The sequence below is a fragment of the Peromyscus eremicus genome, chromosome 9 (genome assembly GCF_949786415.1).
Source record: "Peromyscus eremicus chromosome 9, PerEre_H2_v1, whole genome shotgun sequence".
In the NCBI taxonomy this organism is placed as follows: Eukaryota; Metazoa; Chordata; class Mammalia; order Rodentia; family Cricetidae; genus Peromyscus; species Peromyscus eremicus.
The window spans coordinates 67348558-67363343 of NC_081425.1; the positions used below are offsets into that span (position 1 = coordinate 67348558).

The 14786-nt window shown below is 50.8% G+C and overlaps 1 protein-coding gene across 1 annotated transcript; it reads left to right on the forward strand.

Moving 5' to 3' along the window:
- Positions 1 to 310: 310 nt before the first annotated feature.
- Positions 311 to 6980, forward strand: Slc22a17 (solute carrier family 22 member 17). The gene is given in 11 exon segments (XM_059274430.1): positions 311 to 569; positions 736 to 1230; positions 1323 to 1426; positions 3653 to 3807; positions 4508 to 4650; positions 4652 to 4674; positions 4839 to 4984; positions 5108 to 5213; positions 5368 to 5585; positions 5867 to 5978; positions 6382 to 6980. Coding segments are annotated over 10 exon segments (1566 nt in total). The 5' UTR covers positions 311 to 569; positions 736 to 960; the 3' UTR covers positions 6671 to 6980.
- Positions 6981 to 14786: the final 7806 nt, after the last annotated feature.

Here is a 14786-nt window from a genome sequence, read left to right on the forward strand (position 1 = left end):
TAGGCACTTAATAAATTGTATCGATAAAATGAATGTGGAGGGGTGGAGGGTGGATGACTGAGTGACGGAGAAGATTGGAATGAGGAGGAACCGCGGCGTTCGCCCCAGCTATCTCCCATCCTTCACCTCCCATTTTCTTTTTTTTTTCTTTTTTAACCGCAATGGCCTCCAGCCCCAAGGAACAAACAACGGGGACCCCCGACCCCTACTTCCACGCGGGCCCTGGCCCCCCTTCATCTCTGACGAACAGTCTGGACCCAGGTTCTGCTGACGTGGGAAGGGGAGGAGAGTCTGGAGGAAGGGGAGGGGAAAGCCGCGCAGAGACAGTAGAGACGGAGGAGGCGCCCGCGGCTGCAGAGCTGCAGAGCGGGGTCTCCTGGCCCTCTGCGCCCCAGCCAGCCCTCCGCTCGCAGCCGGGCCAGACAACAGATCATCCTTTCGGCGCGGCCCCCTGGGCCCCTGCGGTCGCCAAGCTGGCTCCCCGAGTGGCCACCGGGACCCCCGAGCCCAATGGCGGGGGCGGCAACAAAATCGACAGCACCGTGGAGATCTCCCCCAACGCCAATGGAGTAAGTGTCTGCGCCCGGGGGGGGGGGGGGGGGGCTCTGCCGACCTCTCCCCGCCCGCGCCGTGCGCCCCGCCTCCCCGCCCGCGTCCCCCCGCATCCCCCTGCATCCCCCCCGCGTGCCCACGGCCTCCCCCGCCTCACCTTCTCTCCCCCACCCCTCGCCGCAGCAGGTCGGGAGCCTCGGAGATGCGGTGCCCCCCGAGCAGCTGCAGGGTGAGCGGGAGCGCCGGAGGGAGGGGGAGGGCGACGCGCTGGGCAGCAGCCTGTCGCTGGCCGCGCCCCCGGGCCCCCTCAGCTTCGAGGCTCTGCTCGCCCAGGTGGGGGCGCTGGGTGGCGGCCAGCAGCTGCAGCTCGGCCTCTGCTGCCTGCCCGTGCTCTTCGTGGCGCTGGGCATGGCCTCAGACCCCATCTTCACGCTGGCGCCCCCGCTGCACTGCCACTACGGCGCCTTGCCCCCCAACGCTACGGGCTGGGAGCAGCCCCCCAACGCCAGCGGCGTCAGCGTCGCCGCCGGAGCGGCCCTAGCAGCCAGCGCCGCCAGCCGAGTCCTCACCAGTACCGACCCGTCGTGTAGTGGCTTTGCCCCGCCGGACTTCAACCACTGCCTCAAGGACTGGGACTATAACGGACTCCCAGTGCTCACCACCAACGCCATCGGTCAGGTGAGGCAGCCGGGCGGGACCTGGAGTGGGAGCGGACCAGGGCAGCGAGGGCCCGGCCTGATGCGGCTGCACCTCTCTTCTCGTGTCCCCAGTGGGATCTGGTGTGTGACCTGGGCTGGCAGGTGATCCTGGAGCAGATCCTCTTCATCTTGGGCTTTGCCTCCGGCTACCTGTTCCTCGGTTACCCCACGGACAGGTGAGGACTTTTGTGGGGGCAGGGCTGATAGAGAGGAGGGGGTGCTGGCAGCTGGGATTGCAAGAGGACAAGGATGGTTCCATTGACTGTATTCTACCGTCTCCTCTGGACTCCTGTGTTTAACGGCTTCAGTTTCATTCCCCCATCAAGAAATACACCTTCCATACCCACTTCCACACAAGGAAATGACCTGATGTTTGTGACCTCTTACCCTATCCCCAGGAGATCCACATCCATAAGTCAGTGGCCTCATCTCCAAAGTTAAACATCACTTCCTCAACCAAAACCTCCACATTCCATATTCTATCTCTCCTTTGCCCTTATCATCCCAGCCACCTTTCTTTCCATCTTCATGGACTGACAGATTCATCTCCACTGGCTAATAGCCTACCCAGACTGTTCGCTCATCTCAGTGGCCAAGTTCCTAAAGCTTAATGTTAATTCCTAAATATCAACAGCCCCATTCCCATCGATCAATAATTCAACTTTACAAACGGATGACCCCATCTCTGACCAGTGGCCCATCCCCTACGGTTACTAGCTATCTCCATAAGGAACTCTCGAAGGTAACTCATACTTCACGCCTGCCACCCAGTGCCTCTGCTCTGTGGATCACTGACTCCCAAAAGAGCCTCACAGACCAACAGTCCTATCTTCATGGCTGGCCAGAGCTTTCAGATCATCTTGGACCAAAACCCACATTTCCATGAATCAGTGGTGTCATCTCCAAAGAGCAACAGTTCATCTGGCTAACTAGGAACTCTGGGTAGATCCAAATCCCTCTCTTCTCTGCTTCTGAAAACAAGGACCACTGACCACCAACCTGTGATCTACACCCCTGCCTAAGTGACTTATGGTCCAAAGGCATTAATGATCAGTTTCCTTAAAAACAATAGCCATCCTCCCTGCTTAATTATCACATGTACCAGTGAGCCAATGATCCTACACCCACAGAGTAGTAGCTTATCTCCCAGCATCAGTAGCTGGATTTCCACATGCTAGTAGCCATATTCCTATGGAATAATGGCCTCATTCCTAATGATGGATAATTTAGTCTGAAGTCAGAGGCCTGAGTCACATTAATCAAGTCAGCTCACCCTTATGAAAAATAGCTCTTACCTATCATGTTAATTGCCTTATTCTAAGGTATCAATGCTTCCCTCCTACTGAGGACCACTGACCCTGTCTTCATCTCCCATGGACTATCCCTCATCTCTGAACAGTCAGTAACTCAGCTCCTAAAGATCAGTAGCCCTGTCCTTGCTTGGGGTCAGTGACCAGTACCAGTTACTAGTAACTCATCTCCCTATCCTTAGTATCTGTTTTCATGGATTAATCTATTTGGACTGTTGGTACCCCACCCAACACACACACTACACTAAGACCCTCAATTGTTCTATCACTAGAGATCAATTCTCCAGTCTCCAAAAATAATTATTCTGATCCCATAGATTAGTAGACCCATTCCCTGAATCAGTAGCTCCATGTCCTGACCAATGGCCCATACCACTGCCTACCCATATGTGTAATGAGACCCAAGCCCCAGCTTTATGAAGCAGTGGTCTCATCCCCAGAGGACAACAGCTGTATCATCACTAATGAATAAACAACTCTTTGCATGTACAGTTGGCCAGTGGTTACCGCACAGATTAGGAGCTCTTCTTAGATGGATGACCTCCTTCGCCTCTCACTCAAGACAAACTCTACTTATTACCTCTGACCAATACCTCTGCCAACAAGGATGAAGGTTCCAACCTTCGGGGTTGATCTCACATCCATGGTTAAAGCCCTCATCTCTGACTGATGTACCGCCCTGTCCCCAAGAGTCATTTGTCCCCTTCCCATAAAACCGTAGCTGCACCCCATTGCTCAGTAGTCAGACATCATGTTACATAGCCCCCATCCTGATCCTCTGCCATCTTTTCTTTCTTTCTTCTTTTTTTTTCTTTCAAATTAAGACAGGGTCTGTCTGTGTAGTAGTCTTGACTGTCCTGGAACTCCTGGGGCTGGCCTCAAAATCACAGAGATCCGCTTGCCTCTGCCTCCCAAGGGCTGGGATTAAAGGCAAGGGCCACCACACACACCCTGCCATCTTTTCTGGCTCCAGTACGACTCTGGCTCCCTGAACCTCATCCTCACACCAGTATTGAAGCAGGCAGCTAGGACCCACCCCGTACGTCCTCCATCCGGGAGTCTGGGTGGCCAGAAGTCCTCCCTACTTTCCAGGTTTGGCCGACGTGGAATCGTGCTGCTGACCTTGGGGCTTGTGGGCCCCTGTGGAGTGGGAGGAGCTGCTGCAGGCACCTCCACAGGCATTATGGCTCTTCGATTCCTCCTGGGCTTCCTGCTGGCTGGTGTCGACCTTGGTGTCTACCTGATGCGTAAGTGGCACCCTGCCAGGGACCTCTGCCTTGGGTCTCATGGCACCTTTCTGTTTTTCCAGGCCATTTTCACTGCCCCTAGGTCCCAAATTTCAGCTGTCCAGAATCCCAGCTGTCTTTCTGCCCAAGCTTTTTAAAGAGCCCAGGCAAGGGTCCTGCTTCTCCCCACACCTTCTTTCCACACGCCGTGATCTCTAAAGACCTCACCTGACCCTCCTTCTGTCAGAGAATAGAGCCCCATTTTAAAAGCGAAATATTGGCCGCGTATGGCAGCATACATGTAGCTCCAGTACTCGAGAGACTGCAGCAGAAAGGTTGTGAGTTCGAGTGTGGCCTGGGCTACATTGTGAGACCTTGTCTCAAACCCTACCCTAAATGAAATCCTAAGAAACTTATTTGACCTTGGACAAAGGTCGATATGAAGGTCAAACAGAACAATGTGAAAGGACCTGTAAACTAGGGATGCTGAGCACCTAGGCGCCTCCGATCCTGGAGCCCAGCTGGGTTTGAAGAGATAGATGGGTAAAGGTTCCTCCTCCCTGTACCCAGAGGTCAGTCTGTGGGAGGTGATGGCTGCAGCCTCTGCTGAGGGCCTGACCTAGCTTTCTGTCCTTTCCTCCATCCCTCCCTCTCTCCTCTTGTCTTCTCACACCTCCTGATTCCCTGGCCTCTCCTCCCTTCATCCCTGCTCTGTCTCCAGGCCTGGAGCTGTGCGACCCAACCCAGAGGCTTCGGGTGGCCCTGGCAGGGGAGTTGGTAGGGGTGGGAGGGCACTTCCTGTTCCTGGGCCTGGCCCTTGTCTCTAAGGACTGGCGATTCCTGCAGCGAATGATCACCGCCCCTTTGCATCCTCTTCCTGTTCTATGGGTCAGTATTACCCTCCATCTGTGGCCTGCCTCTTCCCCTCTTTACCTCCAGCCTAGTCCTTAGCCCCCGCCAAGCTGCCCAGTTCCTCAGAGGGGGTAGTGTCCCATCCCTGGGTCCAGAGAAAGAAAGAAGGCTTTACTGTGTACTCTACCACCTGCCCGTAGCTGGCCCGGTCTGTTTCTGGAGTCCGCACGGTGGCTGATCGTGAAGCGGCAGATTGAGGAGGCTCAGTCTGTGCTGAGGATCCTGGCTGAGCGAAACCGGCCCCATGGGCAGATGCTGGGAGAAGAGGCCCAGGAAGCCTTACAGGGTAAGAAGCAAGGGGTCCCTACACCTGATGACCTTTGCATGGCTGTAGCTGCACCCCCTTCCACTCCAGCGCGGGGGATCCTGGGGTCTCAGCCATTTCTAATTGCGCCCCTCTTTCCTAAAGAACTGGAGAATACCTGCCCTCTCCCTGCAACATCCACCTTTTCCATCGCGTCTCTCCTCAACTACCGGAACATCTGGAAGAATCTGCTTATCCTGGGCTTCACCAAGTGAGCCTGGCTGTCTGAGCTGAGGGCCAGGCCAGTAGCTGGGATAGGGGCTGGTTGGGTGGGGAAAGCCTCTGGAACCCCTGCGGAGGATGAGGCTGTGGGAAGCTGTGGCTAGGGGTTCAGACGCTGCTCTCTGTTTGGACCTGTTGCGTAGTTTCATCGCCCATGCCATTCGCCACTGCTACCAGCCTGTGGGAGGAGGAGGGAGTCCATCAGACTTCTACTTGTGTTCTCTGCTGGCCAGTGGCACAGCGGCCCTGGCCTGCGTCTTCCTGGGGGTCACCGTGGACCGCTTTGGCCGCCGGGGTATCCTGCTTCTCTCAATGACTCTCACGGGCATTGCCTCCCTGGTCCTGCTGGGCCTGTGGGATTGTGAGTATCTTCTCCTTCTCCACGTTGTGGGAATCCTACAGCTAGGAAACCCCAACAGAGGTGTCTCAGGAAGGCTTGGCCCCTACATCTAACATAGACTCAGACTTTCCCCAGACCACTGTCCAGCTGTGCAGATTTATCTATTCCTCCATTCCATAACTGAATGCCCAGGACGCAGACAGCATGGGCCAGGGGGTTTGAGAGCCAGGAGGAGGATGTCAGAGACCAGGCTGGGTGTGTGATCCCCACCTCCGTTCATATCTTCCCTTTTCGTCCCCCAGATCTGAACGATGCTGCCATCACCACTTTCTCTGTCCTTGGACTCTTCTCCTCCCAAGCTTCTGCCATCCTCAGTACCCTCCTTGCTTCAGAAGTCATCCCAACCACTGTCCGGTGAGAGGGGGGGCGCTGCCAGGGGAAGGGGGTGCTGCCAGGGGAAGGGGGTGCTGCCAGGGGGAGGGGGGTGCTGCCAGGGGGAGGGGGTGCTGCCAGGGGAAGGGGGGTGCTGCCAGGGGAAGGGGGTGCTGCCAGGGGGAGGGGGGGTGCTGCCAGGGGGAGGGGGTGCTGCCAGGGGGAGGGGGTGCTGCCAGGGGGAGGGGGGTGCTGCCAGGGGAAGGGGGGTGCTGCCAGGGGAAGGGGGTGCTGCCAGGGGGAGGGGGGTGCTGCCGGGGGGGAGGGGCAGGGCCAGCCAGACCTTGTGGCCTTTGGCTGAGATAAAGGGATGAAGGGTGACAAAGAGAAGCTGTTGGACAGGAGCCCATAGCTCTAGGCTCAGCGCCTTCTCCATGTTCCTCAGGGGCCGTGGCCTGGGCCTCATCATGGCCCTTGGGGCTCTTGGGGGTCTGAGTTGTCCAGCTCAGCGCCTCCACATGGGCCATGGAGCCTTCCTGCAGCATGTGGTCCTGGCGGCCTGTGCCCTCCTCTGCATCCTCAGCATTATGCTGCTGCCAGAGACCAAGCGCAAGCTTCTGCCAGAGGTACTCCGGGATGGGGAACTGTGTCGCCGGCCTTCCCTACTGAGACAGCCACCACCTAACCGCTGTGACCATGTCCCGCTGCTAGCCACTCCCAACCCTGCCCTCTAAACAGCCTCTGAGCACCCTGGTGGGAGGCTGGCCGGACAGGAAGGTGACCAAGGGCCCTAGCAAGGTAGACAGGAAGGCAAGGCCACCCCACACCGAAGGCTCAAAGGCACCTCACTCCAGCCGGTCCCCAACCCCATCTCCTCCCCGCTGCTTTACGTTCACATTGTCAGCAACAATCAGTACGGGGTGGGCGGAGCATCATACTCTAACCACTAGGTCTGGGCTCCATCCTGTGCCCAAAGACATCTTCCCAGACCTCAGCTCTTCCTCGCTCTCTCATTCTGTTTCAATAAAAGACATTTGGAATAAATGAGCATATCATAGCCTGGACTTCCCTCCCACGTGTTGTCCTTTCGTCTCTTGGGGAAAGACTTCTCAGTGGGACACAAACCGGTACTGTGCGCTGCCCCTAGGTGTCAGCGCATAGGCAGGGACCACCCCTCACTGCCAGCCCTGCTGGGACTCTGCTAGGTGCTTCACACACTTGGTCTCACTTCATCCTTACAACAGCTGCAAGGTTGTTTGGAGCAGTTAAGGCTTTGTTTTGCGGAGCTGTAAAAATTATCTTTAGGGGGTAGAGAGATGGCCCAGTGGTTGTGAGTGCTTGCTGACCTTCCAGAGGGCCAGAGTTGGGTTCCCAGCATCCACAAGTGTCTGCTCACAGCTGCCTATGACTCCAGCTCCAGGAATCTAACACAGTCTTCTGACCCCCGAAAGCACCCACATGCATGTGCATGAAGATAAGATAGTCTCTTGAAATTGACTTCCAAAGGGAATTTATCCGATGGGGAGCAGGCTGAAGTGAGAGCTCACAGGATGGAGAGGCAAGCATGAACTCCACTAGAATTCCTTCCGGGAAGCCTCGTGCAAGTCCCTCTCTAGCAAGCATGTGATTGGCCAGCTCGAGTAGCATTCTGCTCCACCCCTAATACTGAGGGTCATGAAGAAGAAAACCGAGCAGTTAGGGTGAGACTGGATATTGTTTAGAAATGAACAGTGGCTGTCTACCATAGCATGACTCTTACCAGTGCTCAAGGATTCGATAACTTCCTAAAGTTACAAAGACAGTAGGACCCTGTTAGAGCCCAGACAGCTAGAGTTCTGTTGGGCACAGTGGCACATGCCTTTAATCCCAGCTGTTGGGAGGCAGAAGCAGGAGGATCTCTGAGTTGGAGGCCAGCCTGGTCTACATAGATCCAGGCCAGCCAGTGATACTGAGTGGGACCCTGTCCAAAAAAATCAAAACAAAACAAAAACAAAACAACACAAAAAAACCACACACACAGACACATCAAAAAAAAAAAACAAAACAAACAAACACTGGAAAAAAAAAAAAAGGAAGAACGAACTAGGGTCCATCACTATGCTGGCCGCTTCCCCACTAAACTTTGGACACTCCCCGTGGCAGTGAGGAGCGGAGTTTCTCACTGTCCCGGCTCCCTGGGAAGTAGCAGTGGGAGCCTGCAGCTCAGTTGGGAGAGTGCTTTACCCTGAACCTGAGGCTTGGTCATCTGTGCGTATAGTGTATGCCTACAATCTCAGCACTCGGGTGGAGGCAAGAGATCAAAAGCTCAAGGGAACCGTCTGTGACATCCAGAGGTCAGGCTGGCCTGGGGTACGTGAAGCACTGTCTCTAAAATCACAACAACAAAGACCCCACACTAGGAATATATAAGAAGGAAGAGAAGTTTGTGGTTAGGAGTATCAAGGGGTTTCTTTGCTTTAGACATGAAGTATTTGTTATTTATTTATTATGTATATAGTGTTCTGTCTGCATGTATCCCTGCACGCCAGAAGAGGGCATCAGATCTCATTACAGATGACTGTGAGCCACCATGTGGTTGCTGGGAATTGAACTCAGGACCTCTGGAAGAGCAGCCAGTGTTCTTAACCTCTGAGCCATCTCTCCAGCCCCTGACATGGAATCTTTTTATATAGCCCAGGCTAGCCTTGAACTTGCTATGTAGCCCAGGCTAGAAGACTGCTTCTAGAAGGAGGTGAGGCCTTACCTTCACAGGCAAGAAGCCCTCAGAGGTAGATTCCTTACGTGGTGCACCTAACTCAAGCCAACTGCACAGGCAAAGCAGACGCCTAGAGGTTGGAGAGGGTGGGCTTTATCTTGGGCGTAGTTCTCAGCGTAGACTTCCTAGGAAAATGGAAATCCTTCTTCCAGAAAAAAGAGGTCGGTCATCTAGCTCTTGGCAACACTGGGATTCCCTTCTCCTTCCCCTTTGCCAATTCATGTCTAAGACCACTCACACGCTATCAATGCTACCAAGCTCCAAATAATAGTGTTCCTGGAGACTTCATTGGAGTACCCTTGGTTCGTCTTCACGGTCCCTCAATAAGGGGCCATTTTTATTCCTGCTCCATCACATAACAGGGAAGATGAGAACTGAGAGAGATTGCGGAGCTTGCCATTCAGTGGCAGGGCCAGGGTTCTAAGCTAGGCAGCTGCTTCTACTCAACTCTTGTTCATGGAGTCAAGTGACTGTGTTGCTTTTCAGTTTGTGTGAAATGGGATTGAATTACGGCTTGAACTGGAGTAGAGCATCTTCCTTTTTTTTTTTTTAATTTTTATTTTTCAAGATAGGGTCTCTTTTTGTATCCCAGGTTAACCTCAAAGTCACAATCCTCCAGCCTCAGCTGTCTGAGTGCTGGGATTCACAGGCCTTTACCCCAAGTCCTGGCTAAGAGATATTTCAATGAAAAGCCTCATTCTTTAGAACCAAAGAAAGACTGAGGATGAAAACCAACCCGAAAGCTGCCACAGCTCCTGTATGGGAGGCACATAAAAGTGAACGAGAGAGCCGGGCGGTGGTGGCGCACGCCTTTAATCCCAGCACTCGGGAGGCAGAGCCAGGCGGATCTCTGTGAGCTCCAGGCCAGCCTTATCTACAGAGCGAGATCCAGGATAGGCACCAAAGCTACACAGAGAAACCCTGTCTCAAAAAAAACAAAGGAAAAAAAGTGAACAAGAGAAAGGTACACGCCATCTGGGAGGTGTGGTCACCCATCTCTAGTCTAGGGAGATGGTCAGCGTGTGTGTGTAGCCCAAACAACTGACATCAATGTCTCCAACCATACAACCTTACTGGATTCTCACCCTAAGGAAAAAGTGACTGTCTCTGAGGCTGTTCCACGACTATGGCTTGGAGAGGCAACTTATTGAAGGTTACATGAACTGGCCAGTGAAGCAGGCAGATCTTGAGAAGGAGGAGCCTACAATCTTCTTCCTGCACAACAGTCAGAAACGGTGTGGGTTTTTTGAGGTAGGGTTCAACTGGCCCAGAATTATGTAATTCAGGATGGCTTTGAACTCACAGTAATCTTCCTGCCTCAGCCTCCCAAGTACTGGGAGCCACCATATCCAGCACAAGACAGGAAATATTTTAAGTGCCATGTGAAAAAGTATTTCTCTATTTATTTAAATTAATTAATTTACTTATTTTGGTTTTGGTTTTTTGAGACGGGGTTTCTCTGTGTAACCCTGGCTGTCCTGGAACTCACTCTGTAGACCAGGCTGGCCTCAAACTCACGGAGATCTACCTGCCTCTGCCTCTTGAGTACTGGGATTAAAGGTGTGCGCCACCACCAGGCTATTTCTCTAAGTTCATTAGGAACCCCCAAGAATTTCAAGGAAATAGTTTTCAGGCAAATAAGAGAAATGACTATTCTTTTTGTACTGGTTGAAATCTGGGCTTTGTAAATGTCTTAGTAGGGTTTACAACTGAGTCATAATGGACTATTGAGAGGAAAACCAAGAGAATATGGAGGTACATCTCTAATGTTAAGAAGTAGTTGGAAACAGGCCAAGTTCCATTACCAGGCCCCATAAGGTGGGACAGAAGGACAGACTCTAACGGTAGTCCTCTGATCTCCACATAGCACTGTGCTCCACCCCTGCCGCCCAGCACACAGTAAAGTAATACGTCACTCTTTAAAACTGTTTTTAAAAAACGTTATTTGAAGTGACATGAAATACACGTCCTGCCTTCTCAAGACAACCTCATCCGGTCGCCATGCAACCAATGTTCACAGCAATTAGCTAGCTACCAATGTCTGGTTCGGCCTCAGGTCTGAAAGCGAGTACATACATGTTCCTCATCTTGTTCACTTTAACTGACGAAAAACTCTTAAGACAAATAATTCCAATCTGTATAGAAAATGCAGACAGGTATAAAAGAAGGAAAAGAGACTGTCATACAACAAAGTACACGGAGTGGCTTTGCATAGTTTGGTATATAGATCAGAGACATTTTACCGCATCTCACACGGTGGAGAGCACAAGCAAAGTCTGGTATTTTTGGAGAAGGGCACTAATCATTTGTATAAAAGCAGAGCCCATGTGACTTACCCAGATCCCAAAGATCCTCACACTGGGGAACAGGTTTCAATATATAAATCTAGGGCTACAAATATTCAGACCATAGTAGGGCTATACTCTATTAAAGAAAGACGGGAAAAGCTCCCTGACAAAAACACCCTTTTAGGGAGCTGGAGAGATGGCTCAATGGTTAAGAGCACTGACTACTCTTCCAGAGGACCCAGGTTCAATTCCCAGAACCCACATGGCAGCTCACAACTGTCTCTAACTCCAAGATTTGATTGGACACCCTCACACAGACATACATGCAGGCAAAGCACCAATGCAAATAAACAAATGAATAAATAAAATAACAACAACAACAACAAAAAAAACCCACCCTTTCAATCCGGCACTCAGGAGTCTGAGGTGGGCAGATCTCTGAGTTTGAGGCCAGCCTGGTCTACAGGCTCCAAAGCTACACAGAGAAAAAAAAATTACACTTCTAGAGCCAGCAAGATGGCTGAGAGGATGAAGGTGCTTGCTACGCAGGCCTGGCGACTTGAATTTCATCCTTGCATCCTATGTAACGCTACCACAGAACTGTCTCCACAGGGTTGTCCATCAGAGCCCTAACATGTATTAATTAAAAACTTTTAAGTTTTAAAGTCAGATGCGGTGGTTCACACCCATCTACCCAGCAGCTAGAACCAAATACCATAGACGGAGCGTATTACATAACAACAGTTGATTCCTCAGTTTTGTGTAGAAAGTGCTTACTCTGGAGTGTGGTATCTGAGCTCAAGCCCTAGAGTCTACACGGTGCAAGGAGAGAAGCTACTCCAGCAGGTCGTCCTGACCACATGAACGACCCCCTGCCCCCACACAATGAATAAATGTAACAACAAATTTTAATGAAAACTTAGGGACCTTTTAGAAGTTTTTGGTGGCATACAGAGGTATGACAGACACTACTCTTTAGTAAGGTCCCTTTACAGAATGACTATTTTTCTTTAACAAGCTTAACATCCTTAACGGAAGAACCCATGCTTGAGAAATGCCCAATAAATACTTGAATAAGTGATTATCAATAAGCCTAGAGAGGAAAAATAGTGGGGTTTTTGTTGTTTTTTTTCCACGTAGCTCTGGTTGTCCTGGAACTATGTACACCAGGCTGGCCTTGAACTCACAGAGATCCACCTGCCTTTGCCTCCTGAGTGCTGGGATCAAAGACATAGAGCACTATGCCCAGCAGATTTGGTGAATTTAAAGTCTACACTGAGGGTCTGTGAGCGACAGAAGACAAGCCAAGACAACCCAGTGCATTTCAAGAACTCTAACTGGATTGGTATTAGAAAAAAGTATACCCAGACGCTAGTGGCGCAGACCTTTAATCCGAGCACTTGGGAGGCAGAGCCAGGCGGATCTCTAAGTTCGAGGCCAGCCTGGTCTACAGAGCAAGCTCCAGGACAGGCACCAAAACTACACAGAGAAACCCTGTCTCAAAAAAAAAAAAAAAAAAGAAAGAAAAAAGAAAAAGAAAAAAGAAAAAAAAAGTATACCCAGGCATGGTGGCACATGCTTTTATTTTAGTCCCAGCACTCAGGAGGCAGAGGCAGGTTGATCTCTGGGTTTGAGGCCAGCCTGGTCTACAGAGTGAGTTCCAAGACAGTCAGAGCTACATGGTGAGACCCTGTCTCAAAAAAACAAAAACAAAAATTCCCCCAATCTTTAAATACTCAGCTTTCACAACAGAACTCCAATAATATGCTTACTCCTATTCTTCAGTTAGCCAGAATCGGACAGAAATAATCTACCAAAAACTAGGTCTGTCCAAGAATGTCAACTTTCTTTCCATTCTTCTGCCTCTAAAGCATGGGAAAGGAACTAGTAACCAAGGGGTTCAAGGGAACACCACGGTCTTAACTGCCTGGTCCAGATATGTGGTACAAATACAGCAAGACAGCCTGATTAGGACCAAACTTGGAAAGGCCTAATTCCGAGTTTCTGCTTGTTGGTGGCATCACAAGTCTTTTTAGCAGTAAGAAATGAGTTGATCCAGCAGTGAAAGCAGAATGGAGAAAATAACCGACGTGAGAAGTGTAGAATGGACTTTTAAAAATGGAGACCAGAGAGGGCTAAAAAGCCACTCACCTGCCAGGTGTGTGGGTGCACATCTGAAATCCCAGCACTTAGAAGACAGAGGGAGATCTGTGAGTTACAGGCCAGCCTGGGCTACATAGTCAAACTATCTCAAAACAGTTCATAAAAACTAATTTGTTCTGGCAGCATGCCTTAAAACACATGGGGTGTAGAAGTAGGCAGATCTCCGAGTTTCAGGCCACTCTGGTCTCTATATTGTGTACTGGCCTTCCACAGCTACATAGTGAGATCTTATCTCAAAACCATTTGTAGGGATCTTTCAGAACTAACCATTTAGTGCCCCCTAGTGGATACGTGAGACCAAGCCAGTATTTATTTGGACAAGTTCAGTGTTTCACATCCTTTGTTTTTTTTGAGACAGGGTCTCACTATGTAGCTCTGGCTGTCCTGGAACCACGTAGACCAGACTGGCCTTGAACTCAGAGATATACCTGCCTCTGCCTCTCAAATGCCAGGACTAAAGGCATGAGCCACTATACCTGGCATGATGTTCTTGTTTTTGATGACCAAACCAAACAGCCCGTGAGTAAAAAAGCCCTGGTCATGGAACCTGACAAGGGTTTGATCCCCAGAACTTCAGTTATCGTCTTGACCTCCACGTGTGCTCTGAGACACATGCCTTCCTCCTAATAATTTCAACAGAAAACAAGAATAGAAAATAGGATCACAGCTAGGCAGCAGTGGCCCATGCCTTTAATCCCAGCACTCGGGAGGCAGAGCCAGGCGGATCTCTGTGAGTTTGAGGCCAGCCTCGTCTACAGAGCGAGCTCCAGGACAGGTACCAAAACTACAGAGAAACTCTGTCTCTAAAAACCAAGGCCTGGTGGTGGTGGTGGTGCACGCCTTTAATCCCAGCACTTGGGAGCAGAGGCAGACTGATCTCTGTTTGAGGCCAGGCTGGTCTACAGAGTGAGTCCAAGGATAGCCAGGACTGTTTCACAGAGAAACTGTTTCAAAAAACAAAACAAAAAAAAGTACTATTTCTAAAAAAAAAATAAAATAAAAATAGATAGGATCACACTTTGTAGCCCAGGCTAGCCTAGATCTCTAATCTTTTTGTCTCGGTATTCTAAATGCTGGAGTTTTTCCCAAAGTTCCCATTTTTCTAACATATAGTGGACTTTAGACTGCTTTCTGTTAATTAACCTCTGCAGAAAGCTCCAGAGATCACACATTTATCTCAAGAAAGGCATCTTTACAAGAGGTAGAATGGGCCAATGCTAAAAAACATTGGTTGTTAAGTTTCTGAAAGAAACACAAGGTATTAGGGCTTCGTGGATGTAGAACACAACTGTTTGAGTTTTGAAGAGCATGTAGGTCATAGGCAGTATCAAGACATTATCAGAACTAGTGAATGGTAAAATGGACATGCAGAGGCTAAAATACATCTTGGGTTGGAGTGATTAAGAGCTCAATGGTTAAGAGCCCTGACTGCTCTTCAAGAATACCCAGGGGTGCCGGGCGGTGGTGGCGCACGCCTTTAATCCCAGCACTCGGGAGGCAGAGCCAGGCGGATCTCTGTGAGTTCGAGGCCAGCCTGGGCTACCAAGTGAGTTCCAGGAAAGGCACAAAGCTACACAGAGAAACCCTGTCTCGAAAAACCAAAAAAAAAAAAAAAAAAAAAAAAAAAAAAAAAACCCAGGGGTT